At 44.4% G+C, this 26,122-nt stretch overlaps 1 protein-coding gene across 2 annotated transcripts in view; it reads left to right on the top strand.

Moving 5' to 3' along the window:
- The window catches only part of SLC2A12 (solute carrier family 2 member 12), a 55,420-nt gene that overhangs the window by 25,465 nt on the left and 3,833 nt on the right, over window positions 1-26,122 (top strand). For both annotated transcript variants that reach the window (XM_045842997.1, XM_045842996.1), the window contains exons 3-4: window positions 12,218-12,340; window positions 19,198-19,330. In XM_045842997.1, the coding sequence (XP_045698953.1) occupies window positions 12,218-12,340; window positions 19,198-19,330 (256 nt within the window). The remainder of the gene's footprint in view (window positions 1-12,217; window positions 12,341-19,197; window positions 19,331-26,122) is intronic.

Raw genomic sequence — 26,122 nt, 5'->3', positions numbered from 1 at the left:
AATCACTCTTCTGCCAATGCATCATAGAAGAATTCATATTTGTTTTCTTTTTTAATTTTTTAAAATTTTAATTTATTTTTAGAGAGAGGGGAAGGGAGGGGGAAAGAAATGGAGAGAAACATTGATTAGCTGCCTCTTGCACTCCCCCAACCGAGGATCCCCCATCCATAACCCAGGCAAGTGCCTGTCCAGATATCTAAATGGCAGCATTTTGGTTCACAGGCTGGCACCCAGTCCAATGAGCCACACCAGCCAGGGCTCATATTTATTTTCTCAGGAATGTTAATTATCTCCCTTGAGCTGATGACTCACTTATCTCCAGTTCTATCATCTCACATGACTTCTAGTTCCTTTTTCCCAACGTGTACTGGACTTTTCCACTTTGATGCTTCATTCTCAGCCAAACACAAGAAGCCTGATCCTGAATTCTTATCTTCCCCGACCAGGGGGACTTTCCTTTCTTTTCCTTGTGGCAATCACTACGCCAGCCACTCGGGTTTGACGCCCTAGGACCTTTTCCCAATCTAGTCAATGACCAAAGGCTCTTGGATTTTCTCTCACAAATGGCTGCTGTTTATCTTTTTCTTCCCATTTCTGCCACCATCACTTACCCCTTATGGCCACTGTTAGATTGCTAGGAGATTGTCCCTGTAGTTCTCTGCCATTCCGGGCCTTTCTCATGCCCATTCACCCTCCACACCAGTGTCCCTTAAATACCATGTTCCTTCTGTCACCAATGTTCACATACCTTCTTCCATGGTGTCCTACTTTCTACTACAGCAGAGAAGTCAAATGCTTTGCAAAATGAAAAGGAGATTAAGAGTTATCTAGTCCAACATTTCCTTTTTATCAAAAAGAGACAAGAAACACCAGGACATTGAGATCACACAGATCTAAAGCCCCAGGCAGCAGAAGCCTATTTCCATGCTCTCTCTGCTACTACGTCATCCATCTGTGAGGGGAAAATTTCATGGTTTTCAAGATCCTTCATTATCTTACTCAACTATATCAGGGCATTTGCACAACTCCAGGGGGCACCATTTACACTGTAGTTCTGGAGTTGTGCTCCAGGGCCACCATTCCTACAGACGTACATACAGGTCCCACATAGACTGCAAAAGGAATGATGCTCCCTGGAGTTGTGCAATGAGCCAACACTTTGCTGCCTGGGCTTCTGCATTTCCCACTACTTCACACTTCCTCTCCTCTACCCAAATCCTTCCTGTCTTTAGAGCTCAGTGAAATTCTTCTTTCCTCTAGGAATTTATTTCTTAGAAATCTGTATTTGTATGAACTATTAGTTATGTATAGGTCAGTCCTGGCTATAAGAAGCCTGAATTTTAGATCAGAAAACTTGGGTTCTAATCCCAGGTCTTCTATCTACTGATTGTGTGATCTTTAAGTCATTTATCTTCATGAAGGTGTTTCTGATCCATGAATCGGACATAGTAATACCTGTCTTATCTCACAGAGAGAGCATTACGTGAGCTAATGCATGTGTGTTCTGGATGCTATAGAGTATAATATAAATGGAAGTTACAGTGTAATACATACATGAAGCAATGCAGTGTAATATAATGTAGTCCTTACTGATACAGCGTATTGCTTCTGTGTGTTTGTTTTGGTTTACTAGCCAGAATATGGTCATTAGATTGTAAACTTGTTGAAGAAAGAAAATACATATTTTTTTTCTTCTCTCCCTCTAAGTTAACACTGCATAAACCTGATTGAAAACCTCGCAGGAACACATTTGTGTTTCTAAGGAGGGGGAGGAAGGACTTTAAAAATAAGAGGCAGATAAAGGAAAAATCTAAAGTGCGCTTCTTCACATGTGTCAAGCTCTCTATGGGGCAAACTAAGTAGTGCATAAGATAAAAATGCTAGGCTGCCAAGGAAACTCATGTTTCTGCCAAACACCATCACGAGTTTTCCTGCAGAATAATTTGTCACATGGGCATGATTCTAAAAATCTTTCTGCTTTTGCTCATAAGAAAAGATGCAGGGCAATCAGTAGTGCTTGGAGACAAGTAGTGAGAGGCATTTAGAGCTTTTCCTTGTTAAGTCATAATCACTTGGGAATTTCATACACAGGGAACCTAAAAGTAGTCCCAGATTTTTTTTTTTTTGGTACACCTCTGGGTTTTTTTGCAACAACATGGTGAAGAGATCCCCTTTGAAAATTTCTTAGACCAACACCAATACTAGTGAGATAAAGAATCTCAGAGCTGAAGGAAGTTTGGGTATGGGAAAGGGGAATAACCCTTCATCTTGTGGTTTCTCCAGTTTGTAATTGCCGTTTCCCAGGACCGAGCTGGGTGAGTGTTCATGCCGGAGGCTGGGAAGCATGCCGCGCTCCAAGCAGAACAAGCGGTTATTTCCCATCTGTAGTTTGGGATTATTGGTTCTCCTCAAGCTTTTAGAACAGATCTGAATAACTGTCTTTTTTTATTGCTAAGAGTCAGTCATTTTTGTCCATTTTCATGTTGTAGTTTATTTTTCTTTTCTAAAGAAAGCATATCACAAGAATTCCAATTCAATCACCAAAATTATATTCTACAGCATGGGTACAAACTACAAAAACCAGTTGAGTTTAAAGAAGATTTTTATTAGGAGCAAGATTTTCATACCAGATCTTGAATGCGTTCTAAAGCTTATTAACTGCTCAGGTATGTGATTATTGCTCAGGTATTTTATTTAGAGAGTTGATTGTTTATAATAAAGCAAATCCTTTCTGTAAATAGAGGTACAAAAGAAAAAGTACTTGCTGTTCTAAAGTAAAACTGAAAGCAAGATCACACCATTTTTATTAAACCTTCTTAAATATGGGTTGGCTTAGAACAACATTCCTTACTTGTATTAAGTCATACCATAATTCCTTCTGCCAAAGAAATGTTTGTATTTTTAGATTAAAGTCTATGTCCTGCATCATTTTACTTTGTGGTGCCCTGTTTCCTTAACCGTAAAAGAATAGGGTTGCCCAGAATCTGGAACTCAGGAGGAGAAATAAATTGGATACCAAGCAATCTCATGCATTGTATCCTATGCATTTATAATGTTATTCTAAGAAGGGATCCATATGCTTCCCCAGCCTGCTGAGGAGGTCATGGCCCAAAGAGGGGAAGAACCTCTGCCCTGCATTTTTCTGTGACTAATACTAAAATTTGTCAATCAGATCAAATCAGGACATATGCTCCATTGCTTTTATTGGAGACTATTATTAAACAGTTTGTTTTCCACATTTGATCTTTCACTTCAAAGTATGTTCAGAGTATTAACCTTAGTCTTTGCCGTGTTTTGGGGGTGGTCTTGATGACCACTTTAGCTTCTTTCAAAAAATCTTTTTCTGTGGCGCTTCAAGCTTCTGAGCAGAGCCGAAGAGTCCTGACATTGTGAGGGTTTCAGGCCACACACGGATTTCTCTTCTAGCCACACTTTAAAGGTGGAGCAGAGAAGGGCCCGGAACACAAGGCATGGAGTTATTATCTCGTGAGTTCATTTGAGGTGAGGCTCATGTGCAAACCCAGCCTTTCTCAAAATAGTCACTGTAGCTTAGAAAAATGTGTCTGCCTGTTCAGTTCACAATAATTACCAGGACTTTTTAAAAATCCACAAATTCCTATGTCTGTAAATTAATTAACCTCCTCTTCCATGTCATGATTAAAGTATTTTCATTATGAGCAAACAAAAGGAACTTGTCCAAGGCCACATATTAAGTTCAGTTACGAGTCTGTGGCTGCCACCCTTTAACTACCTTCGTATTCACACATTCAGATGGAACCTTACACTGGAAACCGAAAGACAGGTGACACCCAATCACCTCTTCCAATCTTTTCTACCAAAGAAGCAGGAGTTCCAAAGAAGCAGGAGTTCCAGCAAGAACTCATCTTGGAGGAACAACCAAGAGAAGAGAGAGAGAGAGAGCCTTGGGGACTCAATGATTCCGTCACTCAACCCGCACGTGTGTCTGGTTGCTCACCCATGAGGTGGTGGGCGTGATGCCAGGGGCTGGAGAGTCAGGGATGGCGAGCAAGGTCCACACCCGACCCTCACAGAGCTAGTGTGCGGACAGGCGATAAGCAAGAACATGAAGACATGCACGATACCACTTCAGGAGAGAGAAGCATTAACATGTAGGGGGAGGTAAGAGTGATGAAGAGAAATGAAGAAGGATAAATGAGAGAGCTTGTTTGGAGGAGGGGTATCTCAGATAGGGTGGCCACAGAGGCCTTCCTGGGATGGTGACTTTTGGGTCACAGCTTGATGTGAAACCCTGGGAGGAAGGAGTCTTCAGCAGGGAGAGCAGCAGGTCAAATGGCCTTGAGGAAGACGTGAATTGAAGGTTTAGGAGAACAGCCAGAGAGCCTGTTGGCACTGCATAACATGGCATTTGTATTTGGATGAGGCTTTGTCATCATTTTGGGTCCCAGCTCCACAAGGTAGGGCTTTGGGCAAGTCACTTCATCTCTGTAGGCATCAGTGTTCCTGTCTAGAAAATGGAGCAACGCTGCCGGTCTCACTGTAATTGTGGGGTTGAACGAAGCAATCTGCAGAAAGTGTACCTAGTTTAGTGTTCAGTTTTCAGCACGGACTCAATACATTTAGCTCTGAGTACTGCCAAGTACCTGGCTACGGTCAGACTGAGATGGATAAGTCTGATAATGCCAGCACTGACCTCAGCAGGCGTTTTGCTTAAGTCATGTAGGGACACACAGGACTGCTTCATTAGCCTCTTGCTGAATTACGATGCCATGGCCCTCCTCACCTTCCATTCTAGTTGGGTGGAGACTAAAAAATACATTTGGGGCTTGAAGTGTGGTGCAGTTCTGGATGACCTACAGTACAGAGAGCTTCCTAGAAAATCAGACAGGTTGTACAGAAAATCCCAAGTCTTTGGTGACAGGTGAAAGATGCAATGTTGGCTGAGGAACACCAAAGGTCCCCTCTTCTAAGTTGGTACGACTAATTTAGACTCTAGGTCCCATTCTGCACAAAAACTGTCTCGTTCACTGTTGTTTCCCAGGGCCTGCCCCACGAGAGGGACTCAATAACTCTTTTCTGATGAGCCAAAAACATCTCAAAAAAAAAAGAGAGAGATGTTTCTGGAACTCTCTCAGCTTCTGTGATTAAAGCTTTTTCTCTCTCTTGTCTGGGGTTGGGACATCCTGATCTCTTCTGGCGTGAGTCTAGGAGACGTGAGTTACATGTGATTTATGCAGCCCTATGGACATTTGGCCAAAAATTACATCTGAGTAAAGTTACTCAGTTCAGAACTCAGGGCCATCTCTAATTGAACTGATGACCAAAGAAAGTTCACATTTTAAATGTACTAGAATTAAGGTCATTTACAGAGTTAACAATGTTAGGAAACATATTCATTTCCAAACATCTATTTGCTTTCTCCAAATAGGAGACTCAGCCCTTCCCTGGGGAGAGAAATTGAGATTAGCTCTATCATGGGGTGGTTATTACTACCTTGGTTTAATAATCGAGTGTTTTTAATGTTGGCTTTTTGCCAAAAATAATTTAAAGTAATTCTTTCATGGTTTTACTAAGAAAAATATGTGAAAATACGAACCTGAAATTTGGGGGTTGTTTTTGCTTACTTACTTAGCATTACAGCTTATAGAAATATTTTAATGGATTATTTCAGGCTTAAGAGTCATATTAAATTCCTCAGATATGAATGGGCAGTCCAAAGTTCATAATAGGAATAAAAGATCTTTGCAGAAAAATTACACCGTAGCCATAAGTAATCAAACTCTCAAGAACTGCAAATTGGATGATATGTTAGCCCACTTGCAAGCTAGCAAGCTGGCCTGTCACAGTTTTATGGATATTGGCAACAGACTGCTTGATCAGAGACAAAGAACCATTTACTATTCCTTGCAGTAACAATAGCCAGGATATCAGATTTGTACCAGTCTCTCCACAAGGTCACATGAAGAGGGTCTGATTACACCTACACCCATGATGGGTTATTTTAGAGGAGAGGAGCCCCAAGCTTAGGGTACCCAAATATTTTATAATAGACAGTAAACTAGCTTGATTTATTTTCTGCAGGGAGACTTTATCTTTAATTGAAACTAGAATTTTTTTAAGGTTCAAAGATTATAGAGCTTAGCTTTATTTGGTTTGGTTTTATGGAGTTTAATCAGCCTTTTGGAAGATGGGCATCCAAAGGAAGAAAAAGGCTCATTTGCCATAACACTTAAATTTTGAGTGCATACCTAAATAACTCTGGCTCTTCAAAAAGAAATCTTTCACATGATGTTTGCATAGTTAATGATGATGACAGTCCCAGGGATGTGGAACTGTAGATTATAATTTAGAAGTTTATTTAGTGGCATATTGGGTTTAAGAGAAAGAAGCTTACAGATAAGAAAGACACCAAATGTTTCACAGGAGATTTTAATATCCTTCACGTTTCTCTCTAGACCCCAGGCCCCTGATGGTGGAACTGCCGCAGTGAAAGGCTTTGTTAGTGTTCACCGTCCTTTCCCACTATTCTTGTGACAATTGCATATCTTTAGCGAAAAAGTATTGCAAAAACTATTCCTTAAACAGGAGAGTTTTGTTATCAAATGTAGCCATTACACAATCATGTTCACACACTGGCTTTGTGTTAAGTGTACATATTTACCTTTAAGATCTTGCCAGTCTTTTGTTGTTGTTGTTGTTGTTGTTTTTCATTTAAAGCTTAGGTTTCAGTTATTACCAATATTCACACTGCTACTATTCCTTTTTTTTAGTTAATTAAGTTAAAGATTGTTTTGATTAAAGTGGTAAATTATTTGGTTCTCTAGTGTTACTCATTAAAATAATACAAAATTTAGAAAAAATAGTATCTGGATAGACACTATTATACTCAATATACACCCAAACAAAAGAGGAAAAACTGAAAGGCATCACGTGCCTGCAGCAAATGACCCCCGTTTTCCTCTTTGGAGTCAGATGACGAGGCAGTGGCACCCAACAGAACCAGAGTCCAACACTGCGTTTTGCAGCGTGAGCTACACACACAGTGGAATGACACCATCAGTTCTGGCACCATCTGTTCACATCACACAACAGTGTTGAACTTTTGCTTCAGCCCAGCACAACCCTAGTCCTATGCTCTTGAAAGTTAAGAATGCTGGACACTAAGGATATTAAAGAAACAGACTAAAGTTTCAACACTACCTTAATAAGCACAGGCACTTGCCCTGGCTGGTGTGGCTAAGTGGATTGAGTGCTGGTCTGCAAACCAAAGGGTTGCTGGTTTGATTCCCAGTAGGGGGTACATGAGAGGCAACCCCACATTGATATTTCTCTTCCTCTCTTTCTCTCCCTTCCCCTCTGTCTAAAAATAAAGAAATAAACTGAAAAAAAAAAGAACCAGAAAGCATAATACAATCATTTAAAAATAAATACTTAAACACAAGCATTCATTTTTTTCCTTTACTATTTTCCAGAACACAAGGTTAAGAATTTTTCCAGGGAATGTTAAAAACTACAATACTTTCCTGAATGAAGTCCAAAACATCAGTTATGAAAAAAGCAGAAAATAAAATGTTACATCTAAAGCATGACACTTATGTTATATTTTAGACCAGAAAAGCCTAATTACTTGTAGTGCTTGCTTTTCTTTTTCTTTTTTTCATTTTGAACTCTAGTTCAGTGGTCTGCAAATTAGGATATGCATACCCCTGGGGGTTCACTGTACAACATACTCCTTTAACCATGCTTCGAAGAAAATCAATTTCAATTTCAAAAAATCTGTTCTTCAACATTTCTCCTTCTCCTCTCCCCAGTTACGTGTGCTCCCTCTTAACAGAAAGCACACCTATTGCCCATCAGAAGCCTTATGATACACGACACACAGTATCAGAACCTCAGAAAACTAATTAAAAAGACAGTTGGAAAATCGGTGTAAGTGTGGGATGGGAAAATGCCTCAAATAACTGGATAATAATCCTTTCATAAGCCTAGATATTTTCAATAGTTTGCTTTCAGTAAAACTGAAGGATGACTTATTCAAGTTATCAGCTGATGTTACAAATAACTTTTGTTTTTAACTGAAAAACTGATGACTTTGTTATTATAAAATTTCTTCAACTCTCCACCTATTTTCATTATTCTTTAGAACAATAAATTTCAACTATTTAGAGCAGAAATGTATCACGCTATTCTAGAAGTAAGCAACATTCACCTCAGAGTGTCTTGGTTTGTTATTTAAGAAGTACAATATTTTATTTGTGAATGAAATATTTATTTTACAAGGCCAGGAGTGAACAAAACTCAAAGATACTGAGCCAAGAGAGAATGCTAAAAAATTAATTAATAAATTAAAGCTCCCACCTCATTGTTGTTGAAGGCGGTGGCCTATGGTGGAGCACACCTTCCAAAGAACGTAACGGTCCCACTTAGGGAACTTATGAGGCCAGAATCTAGACACCTGGTTGGAAGGGAGTGGACATATGCCCTTGCACGTGTGCAGGTAAGTGGCCCCTAGCAATGAGAGAGAGGGGGGTGTGCTGCGTGCTACTCGCCCAGGCGACAGAAGCCCGAGAGCTGGCCTCACTCAGACCAAGTGTAGGCCCCTTGCAAATTGAGTTGTTGAATGCAAATTCTGCAGCCTAAGCATAGAACTTCCTCCAAAGCTGGCAGGAATTTTCTGGTAAGAGTTTCAAGACCTCCATGACATTTTCAAACCACCTGGGGCCACCAGGCCAGGTGCAGCAGGAAGAGCTGAAGCCAAAGGGAAAGTTGTGCCTGGAGAGCCACAGGTTTAAACCTGAAAGCCTCAGTGGGAACACTGCGGCAGGGGCCCGGGAGGGGCAGACGAGCATGGCAGCACACAGGTGGTAGGGCTCAGTCGTCTCCACGGACTGCTCCTACAAACCCACGTCCATGTCCTCCCCTGCACACAGAGACCAGCGACATATTTGTCCTTATGGTCTTTTTATGACACTCTGTGCAGCCATAAACACTGCCTGCAGATTGCATCAGGGCCAGGCAAGTGCGGACAGGCAGCCTGATTTAATAGCAAGTGAAATGTGGGTTCCAGGATCTGTAGTTATCTCCCCGCAGATCTAAAACATCCTCAATCTTTGCAGCATAGAGAAGGCCTTCAAGGCATGTGCAGACGCTGACATTTATAGAGACATATGTTTCTGAGGTAGGCAGTCCTGGGATGATAGGGTTGAAGGTGGAATACTAGGCGTCAGGGAGAACTGTTTCAGGACCTGCTGAACTGCAGGGGCTGCGCTCGCTGTCGGTCTTCACTGCATCTCGAGCACTCTGGATTCCTCACGAGCAAACAGCACGCAGCATCTCCTGTGGGCCCATCATTGGGGTTGGAGGGGGAGATGAACAGGACAGCCAGAGACAGCCACCCTGTCTTTACTATGGCGTGTGGCAATAACTTGATTTTTCTTTGGGAAGAAATGAGGCCATTTCATCAGAGAAAACATCGGTGGTTTTTGAAGACCTTTACACTTGTCGTGATAGACAGCCACACAGTCCTCAGGTGACAGTTTATCCCTTTGTGCTGCATGCTCTGTGTTACCAATGGAAACAAAGCTTCCGTGTTTCTTCTGTTTCGGGCATTCGCAGCGCAGCCCAGGGAGCAGGGGGGCCGTGAGATTCTGGCCCAGTCTCACTCCTCAGTCTGCCTTGGAAAAGCTCTCACCCTTTCAGTAAGCTCTCTCTCGCTGCAGGCAGCACTTTGACTTTTACTTCATTCTCTCTGGATCTGAAAACCCGTGACTTTTATGGCTCTGAAATCATGGTTAAAATAACATCCTCCATATTTCTGACTTGGCAGGCCCCATACCAGGAGGTGAGCCATCCTTGTCGGAACACGCTTGTCAGTGGCTGCAGCATCCAGTGCATCAGACAAACCAAGGCATCAATTCTCGAATTCTTTCTCCTAGAAGTAGAATGTAGAAAGAATTTAGGATTCCCTCTAAAAACAAATAGAAGCTTTCGGCAATGATACATTGTCTTTTGAATGGTCAGGTGCAAGGTTAGCTTGACAAGTTTCCACGAGAGACCGAGGGAAGCCTCTCGCTGGATCGTCAGTTAGTGCTCACCGCCTGGTCTGAGCGCCCGAAGACCCGGCCCCGCGCTGCACTGAGTACGGGCCTGAGAGAGGCCGTCATTGTGGATGGACCTCGGGCTCTTGGGCAAGCCCGTGGCCGTTCAGAGTGAGCACTCATTGCTAGTGCTTTGTGCGTCCGTCCCATCTTCCTGTTGGTGAGACCCACTGCTTTCCGTGACAGTAGGGCCAGCGCGTTCTCATCCTCGGCCAGCATGGCAGTGACTGCCACAACCATGACTTTCCCCAAACCCACCACATAAGTCCGTGAGGCAATCCTGGTGAAAGGTGGGGAGGGGAAGAAGGGGTTTCAGAGGAGATGAGGCGGGGATAGAGGTAGGCCACACAAACCTGTGCTAATTCCTCCACTAAAAACGAAAACAAAAACGAGTGTCCCTTCCTTCACCTCCTTCTTCCAGCTGCCAGAGCAAAAGGTGACGGGGACCCCTGCTCCTCCCTGAGCCATGGGAACTGCCTATGGCTAGGAGAGACACAGCATGGGGATTGTTCTGTGGTAGAGATTGTTTAGCTTCAAAAAGTTGGGTTCACATAATTTTATCTTGTGTTCGCCCAAGGACGGGTCATTACAAGGGCTTTACCAGAGTTTTGCAGCTATTGTTCTACTCAGAGGCAGAGCCCCAGGCTTGCAAACCCCAAAGCAAGGTTATCTCTAAGGACAGAGTCTGAAAGAACCTAACGAGGGACTTCGGGGCAGGAAGTGGAGGGGAGGGGTGTGCAACTTTGTTTCTGAACTCCCTATTGATTAGAACAATGATAACCATGTTCCTTTTCTTCCAGGCCCTAAAAGTAACCTTACGTAGATTTACTTGGAGAAGCTAATCAAGAAAAACATGTTTTTCCTGCCCTTCTCTATCACTTAATTGATGTTTCTTACTTTAAGGTAGCAAACTTACTCTGAGCAGATGTTTTCTCTGCAGAGAGTGATAGTGTGATGGGAGACATTGTTAAATCAGGGCACAGCTGACTGCTCGGTGCTGGCATGGGTGGCCACGCAGTTGCTGGCCCGTGGGGTCTCTCCTGGGCTCTAGCTTCTTCCTCCCACCGCCTCCTCTGGGCTGGGACGATGCAGCTGGTTGGCATATAAATGCTGGCTCTGCCATACAAGGTGACTTAGCCGTGAGCCAGGGCTGGGGCAGCTCCTAAATCCTCCTTTCCTCAGAATTAAACATGTCTGTACTCCGCATTTAATTATTCATTAACAAATCTTCATTGAGCCACCATCGTGATTAAAAAGCATGAGTTCCAGAGACTGACTGCCAGGGCTTAATGCCACTTAGAAACCCCGTGACCACCTAGGAGCCCCGTGACCTTGGCTGACTATGAATTCCTTCACGCCTCTTCTATAAAATAGGGATAATAATATTCTTGTCTTGGATTTTCTGAGGATCCAATAAGTTCTGTAAGGTGCTCAGCCCATTGTGGGAACTGGCAGCCAATTTATAAGACGAACTTGGTTTGATTGGCTGTGAGCAGGAGACAAGTTAATTTTTTTCTCTACTTTCTAATTCCATCGGCCAGGTCCTATAAGGTTCCCTGTCACACTCAGACAATACAAAGTTCTCTGATCAGTTTTCAAGCCCAGAAGTGTTTCCTTTCAGAAATCCAGTACACTAATCAAACCTTGGAGCGCTGTTTAAGTTAGAACTCGGCTCTAACTAGCTTGCCCAGGCCAGGAAGCACAAGTAGAAGTGAGACTAGCCAGCTTCTTCCTCACACCCTCCTAGTTTTATTTCCTACCCACTCAGTAGCTGTGATGTTGGATTTCTCCAAGGTCAGGGCAAAAGAGATTCAAAAAAAGGCCCCAGAAGCATAGCAGGTAGAACTGAGGGCTGCCCCTGAGGTTCCGTGCTAGGCAGGTGGCCCCACCCACTGCCCCTCTCATTTGCATTTGTCAGACCTTTGACACCTACAACACTTTAAATCCCTGCCCCTGCTCTGGGGCCACTGTCAGCCTCCCTCAAAGTTTCTCACTTCGCTGGAGGTAAGCAGAAAGCACACGGCCCTGTTCTCCAACCACAAATCACGCAGGACTCGGCTGGTGAGCCGTGGACTGCCTCTCAGTTTCGATGGCTTTTTGATCATTCTGCTGTTCCCTACCCCCTCTGTCTTTTCCTCTAGTACCCTGGCTGGTGCTCAGCGAGATTTATCCTGGTGGAATCAGGGGACAAGCCATGTCTTTAACTTCGAGTATGAACTGGGGCATCAACCTCCTCATCTCTCTGACGTTTTTGACTGTGACTGGTAAGGATGTGTCCTTCTCCTTGAATGTCTTTGTGTTCTTAGTTAGGACTGATGTAAAGCACACTCCCCTGGAAGACATTTCACTGTGGACATTTTCAAGCACGTTCCGAAGTAGAGGGAGTGGCAAGGAACCTGATGAACCTCTGCCCAACTTAAAGAGCTGTCAACCTTAATTCATTTATAACCTCACCTGCTCTTCCTCCCACATTATTTTAAAACACATCTCAGACAGAATGACATTTGTCCTACAATTTCATCATGAATCTCTAAAAGATAAGACCTTCAAAAACGATGACCACAATATCACTATCAACTTAAAAATATTAATAAAAATCCCTTGGGATCAATATACAGTCCATGCTTACATTCTTCAGAGTCTTAAAAAATTATTTTTTATATTTTGTTTGTTTGAATCACAATCCAAATATATAACTTACAATTGATGGATATGTCTCATAAAATTTGTGGGTTTTACCTTCATTTCTCGTCCCTCCTCCCTACTTTATATCTTTAATGAAGAAACTGGGTCATTTGTTTTGTGGTTTCCCCAGGTGGGGTTTTGCCAACTGTCGTCATATAGCACGACCTGTGTCCTTGGTGTTCCCTGTAACCTGCTGTCTAGATCAAGAGTTTTCAGATTTACACTTTCTCGGTTGTTCGTTTGCAAACAACCTTCAGAGGCAGTGGCCGGCGTCCTGCCACCAGAGGCTCATCGTGTTTGCGTGCTTCCTGCTTTGCCCTGCTTTGCCCTGCTTTGCCCTGCTTTGCGCCTCCTTTGAGGAGGATCACTGCCCAGCTCCGTTGTTTACACCCCGTCCTTCCTCCTGAATTCCTATCTGACCTGCTTCTCGAAGGAGACATTTCTTCTATAGCTGTTATGAGGAGTCTCTGATAACTGATAGTTTTTTGCCTACCCTGACATATGGGGTCATAGGAGAAAGGAAAGCTTTCTCTTCATTTTTCAGTTTTTGAAATAATCGGGTGGCTCCCCAGCATCCTCCGAACTTGACCAAGGAGTTGAGGCCTCTTTCCTTTTTTTCCTTTATACACATGTGGATATCCACATGTGTAAAGGTTGCAACCAAAGAAACAGAAATCTCAATCTCCTCAGGCCTCTAGATCTAGATGGCAGTTGGCAGGAAACATGAAGGACAGAAAGTCGAGTGAGATGACAGCAGTCAGCCATGTCCCGCCCGGGGACGGCTTCCCCACGACTGACCCAGTTTCTTCACTAAAACGACAAAGTGGGGGGGGGGGGGGCGGGGAGGAGACACTGAGATAAAACCTTCAGATTGTAAGACACATATGAATGCATTATAAGTTTTGTATTTGGGTCATGATTCAAAGTCTAAAAAAATAATTATCATACCCTTGGAAAATGTGAATAATAGGCATACATCATGTATACATTTTCAAAAGCGGATGAGTACTAAAAATGTAGGTATCTATATATCTATATATACGATTTCTGAGTCTCATCAACCACTTTTTTTTAAGTACATCTACTTTGGAACTTTTGGAGTTGTTAAATAAGCATGGTTTGAGGTTTTTATATAAAACTTTTAAAATTTTTGTGCAATTCATACTTTTTTAGAAATAGTCCAAGATTCCCACCCAAACTATTTTTCCAAATGAATGGCTGGTCATGGGTCATACTGTACAATTTCTTAAATCCTCTCAAACAAGCAACAGCTGGCCTCAGTGGGCCCCAGGCCTGGCACTAGCAGCAGCCAGCCTAGATTCACAGTTTGGCTTTGCCTGGGAACCTCCAAGCCCAGCACAAGGAGCAGCTACCTCAGATTGCTTTGTAGCTCATGCAGGTGGCCGCAGGCTGAACACAAGTCGGGGCTGACCTTGGTCTGCACTACCTGGGGAACCCCAGGGCCAGTACATCCAGTGGACAGCTAAACACGACATTGCAGCACCACCATGCCCTGCACAGCATGTCCTCCATGGGGGGGTGGAGGTTGGTAGTCAGTGGTCACAGCTAATCCTTACCCCTGATGGGCCTAGGTAACCCTCCCCCCATTTTCTGCCAATAGCAACCCAGCTTCAACTGCAAGAGGAGGGTGTACTCAGCCTAGATGAAGGGTGCACCTTGAGTACCCATCTTGGGTAATAGAGGAGGCTGTGTCACTGGACCCTACAGGACACGTACTACATTAGACCATGCTACCAAGACAGGGTGTCATAGCTGCTCCACCTAATATATATATAGAAACAAACACAGGGAGGCTGCCAACATGAGGAGACAAAGAAGCATGGTCCAAATGAAAGGACAGATCAAAGCTCCAGAAAAAAGAGTTAATCAAAATGGAGATAAGCAATCTATCAGATGCAGAGTTCAAAACACTGATTATAAGGATGCTCAAGGAACTTAGTGAGGACCTTAACAGCATAAAAAAGATCCAGTAAGGAACAAAGGATACACCAATTGAAATAAAGAACAATTTACAGGGAAACAACAATAGAGTAGATGAAGCCAAGAATCAAATAAATGATTTGGAACATAAGGAAGCAAAAAACAGCCACTCGGAATAAAGAGAAGAGACTCCAAAAAAATAAGGATAGTTGTAAGCAGCCTCTGGGACAACTTTAAGCAAGCCAATATTTGCTTCCCATGGCTGCTAGAAGGAGAAGAGAGAGAACAAGACACTGGAAATCTATTTTAAAAAATAATGAAAAAAAACCTTCCCTAATTTGGTGAAGGAAATAGACATGCAAGCCCAGGAAGCACAGAGAGTCCCAAACAAGATGGATTCAAAGAGGCTCAATCCAAGACACATCATAATTAAAATGCCAAAGGTTAAAGAGATGGGAGGTGGGGTGTATGGGAGAATGGGTGAGAGGTGAGGGGATTAAGAAATACAAACAGGCAGTTACAGAATAGCCGTGGGGATGTACAGTACAGTATAGGAAATGACGTAGCCAAAGAACTTGTACGAAGGACTGTGAACACAAACAAGGGCGGAGGGATTGTCTGAGGGAGTAGGCAGTGCTGAAAGGGGGAAAAATCAGGACAACTGTACTAGCATAGTCAATAAAATAAAATAAAATAAATAAGTAGATAAATAAAAATTAGTTTTCCAAGTAAAAGATAGAAGGCAGCAAGCCTTTGGACACCAACGTTTTTAGTGCGAGCTCGGCTCTATCAGTAAACACAGAGTGTTCCAAAGAGACACACTTACTCTGCAGTGCTCATGACACGGCTGCAGTATTGTGCTTGGCTTTGAGTAAAGTGTTTGAAGAAGACTGTTTAAATATTTTAAGAGGGTTGCAGTATGTCCATCAGCCAAGTACAAACTGGATGACATGGGCGTGTGACCTATTGCTACCGAGCTCATGGGTTCACTTCTTGGGTGTTCTATTCAAGGATGAGGCCTGTGAGACTTGTATGTTGCAAGATAGTTTTATTTACTTGCAGCAAGTAAAGGAGACTGGGGATAGAAACCCAAAGCCCCTGCCTCCCGGAAGGGAGGCTTAGCCCTTGCTTGTAGACACTGTTTGGTCAGTTGACGCAGACACCAGCCTGCAGTGTCCGTGGAGTTATGGATGAAACATGAGATACATTCACACGTACTACCGAGTCCTGTGGAGGGAAAGGGACGGCCCGGCTACCCTCTCAAGGGGAGGGTGCCTCGGAGCGGCCTGGCCACTCTCTCAAGAGGAGAGCGCCCTGATCCTTCCCCTGACAGGTTTTTATTGGGATCAATTTGCACAGGAATACAGGTAAAGCTCATTAATCATTGTCAGGCAGTAAGGATCAAACAATAGATAACATACAAAGAACTATTAGGGCTCATTCTGAGTCAGGGTCTATCACCTAAAAGGCTACAAAACTTAAGAGACTAAACTCATTTCCTGCCCAGACCTTTTAAGAGCATTCTCAGCAAAGCAGGTTTCATAGGATTTTACATATCCTTCCTTTTTTTAAAAAAATATATTTTATTGATTATACTATTACAGTTGTCCCATTTTCCCCCTTCACGCCCCTCCATCCTGCCCACCCCCTCCCACCCACATTCCCCCCTTTAGTTCATGTCCTTGTGTCATAAGTTCCTTAGCTTCTACATTTCCCATGCTATTCTTGCCCTCCCCCTGTCTATTTTCTACCTACCATCTATGCTACTTATTCTCTGTACCTTTTCCCCCTCTCTCCTCCTCCCACTCCCCTGTTGCTAACCCTCCATGTGATCTCCATTTCTGTGATTCTGTTCCTGTTCTAGTTATTTGCTTAGTTTGCTTTTGTTTTAGGTGTGGTTGTTAATAAGTGTGAGTTTGCTGTTTTTTTACTATTCATATTTTTTATCTTCTTTTTCTTAGAGAAGTCCCTTTAACATTTCATATAATAAGGGCTTGGTGATGATGAACTCCTTTAACTTGGCCTTATCTGAGAAGCGCTTCATCTGCCCTTCCATTCTAAATGGATTTCTCAGGCCTGATCACCCAGAGGGGCCCCCCACCGTTTCTAGGTCAGGGCTGCAGCACCCTTTGTCATTGTTTCAGGCTTAAGTCAGGCAGAGGATGCAAGGCAGCTGAGAGATTAGGAGACTTCTCTTAGGCAGAATGAGGACTCAGGCTCTGTCAAAGCTGAGGGGCAAGGGTCGATCACCCCCTTTTGCTATAGCCCCCCAGGTCCTTCCCTGGGGTCTCCACATGATCATGCCTATCTTAGGTTGTCCCCCCCTTGGTGAATCTTACCCGTCATTGGCTAACTGATCAAGCATTGGGGACTAGTTATGGATGAAGTAAAAGGAGCAGAAGTGGTGTTCCTGAAAGGGAAATAAGCTTTGTCTTCTTAGTGGCTTATGGTCCGAAGGTCGCTCACTCAGCCTTAGCCATGGGGGCGTTACAGCTCCTAAAACCAGGCAGGGCAGTTCCCAACAGTCAGTTACATGTTGCTACGCTCACTAGGTTGGGTTCCTGTCAAGCTTATCCTCCTCACAGCTAGTGTGCAAAATACCATGCTACATTTTAACACTTAGCAAGGATATCACTTAGTAACAATGACCCACACCTTGAATGAGCTTGATGTTAGGACAAGCAAGAATGAGACACTTGTCCTAACATTACAGCTTGTGAAGAACAGTGGCAAGACTAGGATGTGTGACTCAGACAGAGGATGCCGGAGGAAGGGGTGGAAGCGCATGGAAATATTGGAGCACTGTCTTGCAGAAGGGGTAGACGCCGCTGATCCAGAAGACAAAGCAGAACCCTGAACCTGAGTTCTTGAAAGGTGGACTTGCACGTAGGTGTTGCTAAGGAATACCTTTTTAACAGGCAGGGCTGGCTCACTACGCAGAGAGAATCTTTGTCAAGTGGTGAACCCCCTGTTACTGAAAATGCTCAAACAGATCAGGGGACAAGTTTGATGAGGCCACTTTTTGTTTTTGTTTTTTTTTTTTTACTTTCTATATTCTGGTTTTATGCCCCAGAGGGAAAGAAGGGCGAAGTCTACAAGCACTTTATTAAGCATTCTCTTGGGCAAAGCAGCAGGAAACACACAGAGGGATCCGTTTAAATAAAAATGCAGGAGAAGAGCAGTGCTATTCCTCCTTCCTGCTTCCCCGCTCCTTGGCACAGCTGGCTGACCAGTGAGCGGTTAATGTGCTCAGCTCCCTCCACACTGCGTTTATACAACTGCCTCGTATATGACTATTTGGTCAAGTTTCCCTGATTGAGTGATTGTGATTTGTGGCTGCAGCTGTTAAGGGCTCCAGCCTGTGTGTGACTCATCTGAGCCTGTGTTAAAAAAGAGCCAGCTTCCTGCTCACTAGGTACACCTGCCACACTGGACCTTCTCCTGCTGAGCCAGGTCTGGCCCAATGCAAATGTAGGCTCCAGTGCACAGCGGGTATCTCTCACCAATTAACACACCTTGACCTTGGTCAGTAACTACAAAGGGACTGTGCCTTCTTTCACAAGAAGTGGCCAGAGGGAAGACTAGGCTGGCAAGCGAGATCCATCAGGCTACTTGCTGCTGCAGCTGAGCGAGTGAATGCCTTTTCTTAGAACCATTATCACTTTTTTCTTTGAATCTAGGAAGAAGAATTGCAAATACACTAGGAACTAAATGATAAAATATTGCCAACATGAAATAATTTACTCAGTTCAAAATAAAGAAGGCTCTGGCTGGTGTGGCTCAGTTGGTTGGAGTGTTGTGCCGCACACCAAAAGGTTGGGGGTTTGATTCCTGCTCAGGACACGTACCCAGGTTGCAGGTTCGATCCCCAGTCGGGGCGCATATGGGTGACAACCAATCGATGTCTCTCTCTCTTTCTCCCCCGTTCCCTCACTCCCTTCCTCTATTTCAAAAATCAGTAAACATATTTAAAAATAAATATATAAATAATAAAACAGAGCTTGGTTACTTTAAAAAATCAATTTAAAATCAGAGTAAAGAAGGGTGAATTTGTTCCAAGAGAGTCCGTCTGTATCAATATGTGTTTAAAATGTCCACTAATAGAAACCAGACTGCTACAGCAGTGATTCCCAGAGAGGAATCATGCAGCACAAGGAGAAAGAGGAGATATTTATCTTTTGCTCTATGTTCCTGTGTTGTTTCAGGTTCTCTTTTTGCAAGGAACAAAAAGAAAAGCATGCTCACCAAAAAGATAGCATTGGATTTAAACTGCAACAGTTACAAGACTGCTATTTATTCTACCAGCGAAAGCTGGGGTAGTTTGAAAACACGAAACTTTCAGAGGCCGGCTGTAGTTTAATTTGTACCACTGTTTCCCAGGATACTGAGTGTTTGAACGTCCATGTGTTTGTACCTGCTCTAAGAAGCGGCCATCCACAGTGAGATCGAAGCAACACAAAACGCATTTCTAACCAGTTTCTCTCGTCCTTTGTAGATCTCATTGGACTGTCGTGGGTGTGCTTTACCTACGCGATCATGAGTGTGGCGGCCCTGGTGTTCATCATCGTGTTCATACCCGAGACAAAGGGGTGCTCTTTGGAACAAATATCAACGGAGCTGGCAAAAGCGTAAGTACGATGCGCATTGCTGTCCGAACCAATGGCACTCTGTGGTCAGAGGTGCAGCTTTTATATGCAGCTAGATCATAAGGATACTTGAGCTTATTTCAGGATATTCCCTTTGGTGTGGAACCAACAATAATTCCAGTTTCCCTGTCATGTATTCAGTTTGGGTGACACAGCCAAGGAATAAGAATGATCGGTGCTTTTCACAAGTGAACCTTTCAACGCTCTTTTCAGCAATGATCAAAGAACCCCTCCCCTCTGACTCACTTCTCACACCCCCCCCCCCCCCCCGCAACCCCGACACCACGGGATTTTTGTATAGGATTCGGTGTAGGTCCTGGAACGTTAGGCTCACCTTGTTCTGGAACTGCAGCTTCAGGCCTTCATCTCTATCACACTTGCCGGTCTCTTGACGGCCTCACACTTGCTAGTGCTAGGGTTACCAGGACAACTCGGGCTTACACGTCTATGATTATTCCGAATACGGCACAAAGTAAGCTTAAGAAAGATTAAGAATTTCTTAGGCGAATAGGCATTTAGAAAGCCGGTTAAATAAATTTCACATGGAAACGTTGCTTTGACATTTTAACCTAGAAGAAGTGGGCTGTAAAAGACTCCCGTTCTTTTGGTGGCAGAACTCCCAGCTCTAAGCGCTGAGACTGGCCCGAAAGTGGGGGTTGCCTGGGGGCAGCGGAGGGAGGGGGGCCTGTCACTCTTCCTGGGACTCAGTCCTCATTCTTGCAAGTGCCAGCATACTTGTTCTTGGGTTTTAATACAATGGGGGGAAACTACATATTTACAGTGTGCGTCTTCTGAAGATACTTTCAATGCACTAGAGGGAAAAGGCATGATTGCCCCAGAAATTGTGGGCACAGTGGTTCTTCAGCTTCTATCTAAAGGAAAAATAACCCTGGAATGGTGCTAGGCATGTGTATTTATGTACGCCAAACTGTTAATCCTGGCTTATTAGGGTGCACAGTAAGCAAGATTGTGGAATTTTTCTTTTTTCTTTTTTACTTTTAAATGGTTCACAGTTTAGAAACACGTCATTTTAGTAAGCAGAAAACCTTCTCTCTTCATTCAAGCCGTAAGTTAAATGTCAAGTTGCAGGGCTAATTTCTGATGAAGATAAGGCCTCGTTTTCAAAAAGTAACATGAAACATTCATGTACGAAGAGAAGTACACTGGCCAGGAAGGCGGCGGCTGGGCGGGTCACAGGGCGCGACTCGGCCTCCAGTCTGCGCCGCGGGAGGAGGCAGAGGCCCGTGTTCCCGCGAGTGAGCCCCGCCGGCTGCGCCGCGGCACTGCCTGCCCCACCGCGCCAGCTGTTGCTGATTCCGCCCTTTGTGCACCCTCTCCTGGGGGCCCGGCGCGGTCCTGGGGTCCTAGGAAAGAACGGAAGATACAGGAGAGAAAGAGTCCGTTGTTTCTTCACTTTATTTAAGAGGCAGACGAGCACACAGACCACTGGGTTGTAATACACTGGGTTGGAAGGCACAAAGAGATGTGTGTTGGAGGATTTCGCCGGTAAAAGCCTCCTGAAAAAGATAATGCCAGCGCAGTCTTGTCTTGAGAGCGTCCTCTGGGCGAAGAGGAAGGTGTGGGAGGCAGAGGAGGGGTCCCACGGAGAGGCCCCCGCACTCCGGGCTGTGCGATGGAGAGGGCGGTGCTGAGCTGGGGGCGGAGACTCGGGCCCAGAGTGCAGGGCAGAGAGCGGCCCCTCGTTGGTCTTGGTAAAGAATTTGGATTTTATCCGGAAAGTAGAGCGACAGGATTAAAACAGCTGGGCAGGGGAGAAAAGGAAGCAGATTTCTGAAGAAGCACTTGGGCAAAGTCTGGCAAATGGAAAGGGGAGATGCCGAAGCAGGAAGACTAAGAGGGTTTGGAGGAGTCAGGCAGGAGGCTATGGGGCTGCCTGGGCGCAGGGGCAGAACCCGCACAGCTCCGAGCTGACCTGGGGAAGGCGGCTGAGGAAGCAGAGGTGGGCGGCGGGGCGGGGGGTGTGGCTGGGGACTCTGGCTTAGCGAACTAGGCCAGTATTCAAGGCAACATTCACTGAAATGAGACCCGGCGCAGGAGAAAGAACAGGTTTGGGAGGCAAGAGTCTGTAGCTGCTTGGGGACAGCACTGAGTTCAGTTTGTAAGACCGTCTGTGAGACGTCTACAGAACACACAGGTTGGGGAGGGGGGGAGGCAAGTGTTCTCTGGGAATAGGAATTGGCAAACGCCTACGGTGGAGAAATCGATTTGGTCCTCACACACCGGCACACCGGCAGGATTAGATCTGCATTTCGTGGAGTCTAAGCTTTTGTGGGTCCAGTGAAACAAAATATTACAAATTTTGAATGCAAAATCACATGACTCCATGGGGCTTGGAAGGGGCTGTGCAGGCAACGGGTCCTGGGCTTTTTTCATTGGCTTTATGGGTCCTCCGCCTTGTGCACACGCACTTTTGAGCTACCCATTAACTTGCTGGGAGAGCCAAAGTCCTTTAAAAATTAAGATTTGTTAAAACCCTTGTGAGCAATGCTAGCTAAAACACCAAGGCAGGGAGAAAGTAGTAATGAGTTAACGGAAGGAAGCAACCCTGATATCACTCCCCATTGCACTCTTTCTTATGAGGTTTAACTTGAAAGCAGAATGTCCTGCATGAATTAAGAAACCTCTAGATCAATTTTTCACAGGAGGGCTGTCAGAATATATCAAACAGCAAACCAAGCGAAAATTTGAAAGGCAACTCTTAATTAAGGAAGGCCCATCTTTCCATCCAGTGGATCTGCAGAATAAGACATTTTCTAAGAACACGTGACCTAAAATGGAACAGAACTGTTCCGTCAGAATATGGGGCGGGAAGGAATCTGTCTGCATGAGTAAGACTCTGAAATAGGAAATGCTTCTGACAGCGTCATATGCCTGTTATTTTTGAGACACACAACCACTCAATCTCAAATCCAGACCCTCTCCAAGAAAGTTATAAATTGCAAAGTAGGAGAGATCTAAACACCAAGGTGCTGTCGACCCCTGGACAGACTACACAAGTCCCCGGAGGTCGGTATTGAAGAACAAAACCAGATAAGGGCATTGGTGCAGAGAATTATAAAAGATGAGGTGGCAAAATAATCCCACCCTTGAAACTTGCTCATCGCAGGAGGAGCAGTATCTGCTGGGTGTATCCATGTGGCGAAGCCCAGGCCTGATGGCAGGCCGGAAACAAAGTTGCTTTCAAAAAAAATCTCGGTGAACTATATTTATGCAACACGAACTAGAGAGGCTGGGGCTTGTCTTGGCTTGAAGCAGCCAGTTGGCAGTGGCTTTAAAAATGAAAATGTGAGCAGGCTGAATTGTATAGATTGGTCAAAGTATGTATGAAATATGCATGTTAAACAAGCTTCCCTGGAGGGAAATGTCAGAGACAAAAATAAAAATAAAATGCATAATGGCACTGAAGCTACTGAACTGCGGGAGTACATGTGGGTGGCAGAGAGCCCAGGGAACTTGCCAGGACACGGAAGCTGAAGTGAACTTGAAGACTGCGTGGGGACGGACACCGCTGAGTTAAGGGAGTCTGTGAATGTAGGAGTTAAGGAAACAATGAATCAATTTTCCTCCCCAGGGAAATGGATAATCGTGATGTGTATATCCCAATGAGTTGCTAAGGAGAAAGGAAATTATATCAACTTGACTTCAAATTTGATACTACCCATTGCTTAACATTTTCCTTTCTGGCATTGGAGTTGGGTCCTTTCCCTGCTATTCCTACCAGCCTGAGAAAATAAATATTCTTCCAAGATTGTTAAGTTTCTTATAAAATAAACAGTGACTCAGCTGAGAGGTTAGGAGGGATTTCAGCAATAATATAGTTTGAAAGGGTTTTATTTTAACTTCTGCCGTGCAAAACCGGATGTTGGCCATGTGCTGTTTTCTCCACTTTAGGTGGAAACAGAGAGAAACCAACAAGTTTTGTTTTGTAAATATTTTAGTTCTAAGGCCTATTTCTCACTTTTGATAGTTAATTTTATGTGGCCATTCCTCCCTTCCTCCATCCAAATTCATTTTTTCAGTAAATATTTACTGAGTATTGATTATGTGCTAGGCATCTTCTACGTGCTACAATTAACAGGCAAAAATGCACAGGTAAAAATAGTAATCGGGGGCTACTTTTGACTGAGTGAACTGAGAAATTGCTCTGGGAGGTAATATTTAAGGTAAAATCTGGGTGATTATCAAGAGCCAACTCTGCAAAGATAGGGGAAAGGAGAATTCAGGGAGAGAAGACAGTTAATGCAAAGGATGAACCGGAAACACTTGACCTGTTCTAGGAGCCGAAAGAAATCCAGAGGCTGCCACCTTTGAGATCCAGTTAGAAAGTCAGTAGACTGCTGTGTAGGGATTTATAAGCTGAGTGAGTTTGGATTCATTCTAAGTGTAATGGGAAGCTACTAAAATATTTTAAGCATGGGAATGACGTGATCCAATTTACATTTTAAGGATTACCATATGCGCCTCTGCAGTCAAGCAGAGGAACCTGGCTGCGAGAACACACAAGGATAGGGCTGAGTCTCACTTCACATTAAGAACACTGACTTCAAGTGGCCCTCAGTGCTGCCTGGCCATCATCACAGGTCCACTCTCCTGCCTTTCTACTGCTCAATAGCACCGCTCTCTGGAAACCTCCCCACCTCCACAGCCCTCCTCACCCCCTCTGAGCCTTGCTCCGGGCAATGGACAGTGACAAGGGGACTCCCATAACCTCAGACATCAACCCCCACATTGGTATCTGTATCCAAATACACCATCATTTCTCCGTGAAGTCAAACACTTCACTCCCTTTCTCTTCTCGAGGACATTCTCCCACCATTCTCCTTGCTCATCCCCGCATCATCCCTAGTTTACCTCTCCACTAGATTTCTACTTCTCATTAGCATAGAAACCTGGCATGGTTTTTGTCCCATCTGAAAAAAAAAAGTCTTCTGATCCCATTTTCATGTACTTGCCATGCTCCAGCTATATTGGTCTTTCTGGAAGTACAATAATTTCCTGGCAGTTCTTCACTTGGTTCCCTCCCCAACTTCATTCCAGTTTCAGATCAAATGTTACCACTTTAGAAATGCCAGCAGAATGATAGACAACCCCCAAGTGTCCTTCTTTCCCCCTCCTCCCCTTACCTTTCTCATTAGCATTTGCACCACTTGAAATCCTATGCTTATGTGCAACTATAACAGGGTGCAGCCAAGAGGGGGGACCCCAAATAGGGATTTGGAATGGGGTCCAGAACTCAGGGTGTCCAGAAAATATTAGGATGTCTTCATCCCTCCCCTGCACAGGTGTGGTTGGGGGAAGGGACACAGGGAGCAGGGCCTTTGAGAGCTGTTTTACATAGGAAGAGCTTTGCAGCTAACCTCTGGTGTGGTCATTTAACATATCCATAACCTTTAACTGGTTACATAGATATGTTAAATAGCTGTGGCCCTGCCCTGAACCAGGGGAATGGAAGTAACTTCCCCACCAAGATGTAACTGGGGTGGGGGTGGGGCAGGTCCCCTGAGTTACAGTGCCTGCAAGAGAGCTTGGAGATGATTAGCTCCATGCCATGGGGCCATGCCTGCCCAGACTCACGATGGCAGCCCAATAAAGCTGGAAGGATATGAGAGTGTGGGCAAGTGTAGCCAATTGTGGGTGGAGTCAGAAATGGAGCTGCAGGGGAAGATTGGTGCAGGGATTTAAACTGAGCCGCGGCAGCCTTTGAGGGGGAGAACCACACGGTTTTGGCAGAGTAAGGACTCCCATAGCCCTGGGAGGGAGAACCACGCGGCTTTGCCAGAGTGGGGACCTCCACAGCTTTAGAAGGGGGAACCACCACCCGGCTTTAGCAGAGATCCCAGCAGCTGATGGTGCCGGGAACTGAGGGAGGCCTACCAGCTGAGACGGATTACTGGGAAGAACTGGGGGCTGCCTGAGCCACGGACTTCTATTTCTTTTCCTGAGATATGGTACCCCAGGCTGGGCAAAGGGGGAAGGAAGGACTGTGTGTGTTTGTGGGTGTTTTAAGGGACTTTGGGATTGTGATGAAGACATTAGGTCACTACTTTAAGTCTGTATAGCACTAAATAAACATTTCCTTTCCTTTTCATGAATCTCTGGCATTGAGAGATGTCTTTCCTGTAAGGCAGTAGCCATAATGAACCTGGGGGGGTCCTTTCAGTAATAGTATATTGCCCTTGGCCCCCTGCCCCGTTGTTCTGTAACACTACCCCCTCTATTAAAATGTACGTTCCTTGAAATTCTAAAGCAGGAATCTTTTTCTTCTCTACCCAAAGCACCTACCCTAGCACCAGGCATGCCGTCCATTAGCTGGTTAAATTCCTGACCAAGATATTTGAAAGGGGAGCAAGGTTCAAAGGTGAACTTCTCTTTTTTAATAAATGTAAAATACTAGAGCCTATTTTCCTGCTGAGGGGAATAATCCTATAGGTGAGAGTTTGTTGATGCAGGAGTGAGGGAACAATGCAAAAAGCAGATTATGTAGATAGAAAGTTTAGAGGCATACTGGTCAAGTTTGAGAAATGGAAGAAAATGACAGGACCCGGGATGCTGCCTCCGGAAGTGCTAGGCAACACTATGCCTGGAATCCTGACCAGTGTTCTGTGGTATACTGAATTTTATGACACATCAAGATGCTGCAATTTAAAAAAAAAAAGTCTTTTTTTTGCATAGCTAAAACATTAAAGCCCAGGGGGATTTTAAAAAGATAATAGCCTGCACATTTTTTTTAAAGTACTGTAAACCAAGAATGAC

Source organism: Phyllostomus hastatus, unplaced genomic scaffold (assembly GCF_019186645.2).
Source record: "Phyllostomus hastatus isolate PE091 unplaced genomic scaffold, TTU_PhHast_1.1 phas_contig_40, whole genome shotgun sequence".
NCBI classification, from domain to species: Eukaryota; Metazoa; Chordata; class Mammalia; order Chiroptera; family Phyllostomidae; genus Phyllostomus; species Phyllostomus hastatus.
Note: the sequence above shows the minus strand (reverse complement) of the source record. Positions and strands in the feature narration are given on the sequence as shown.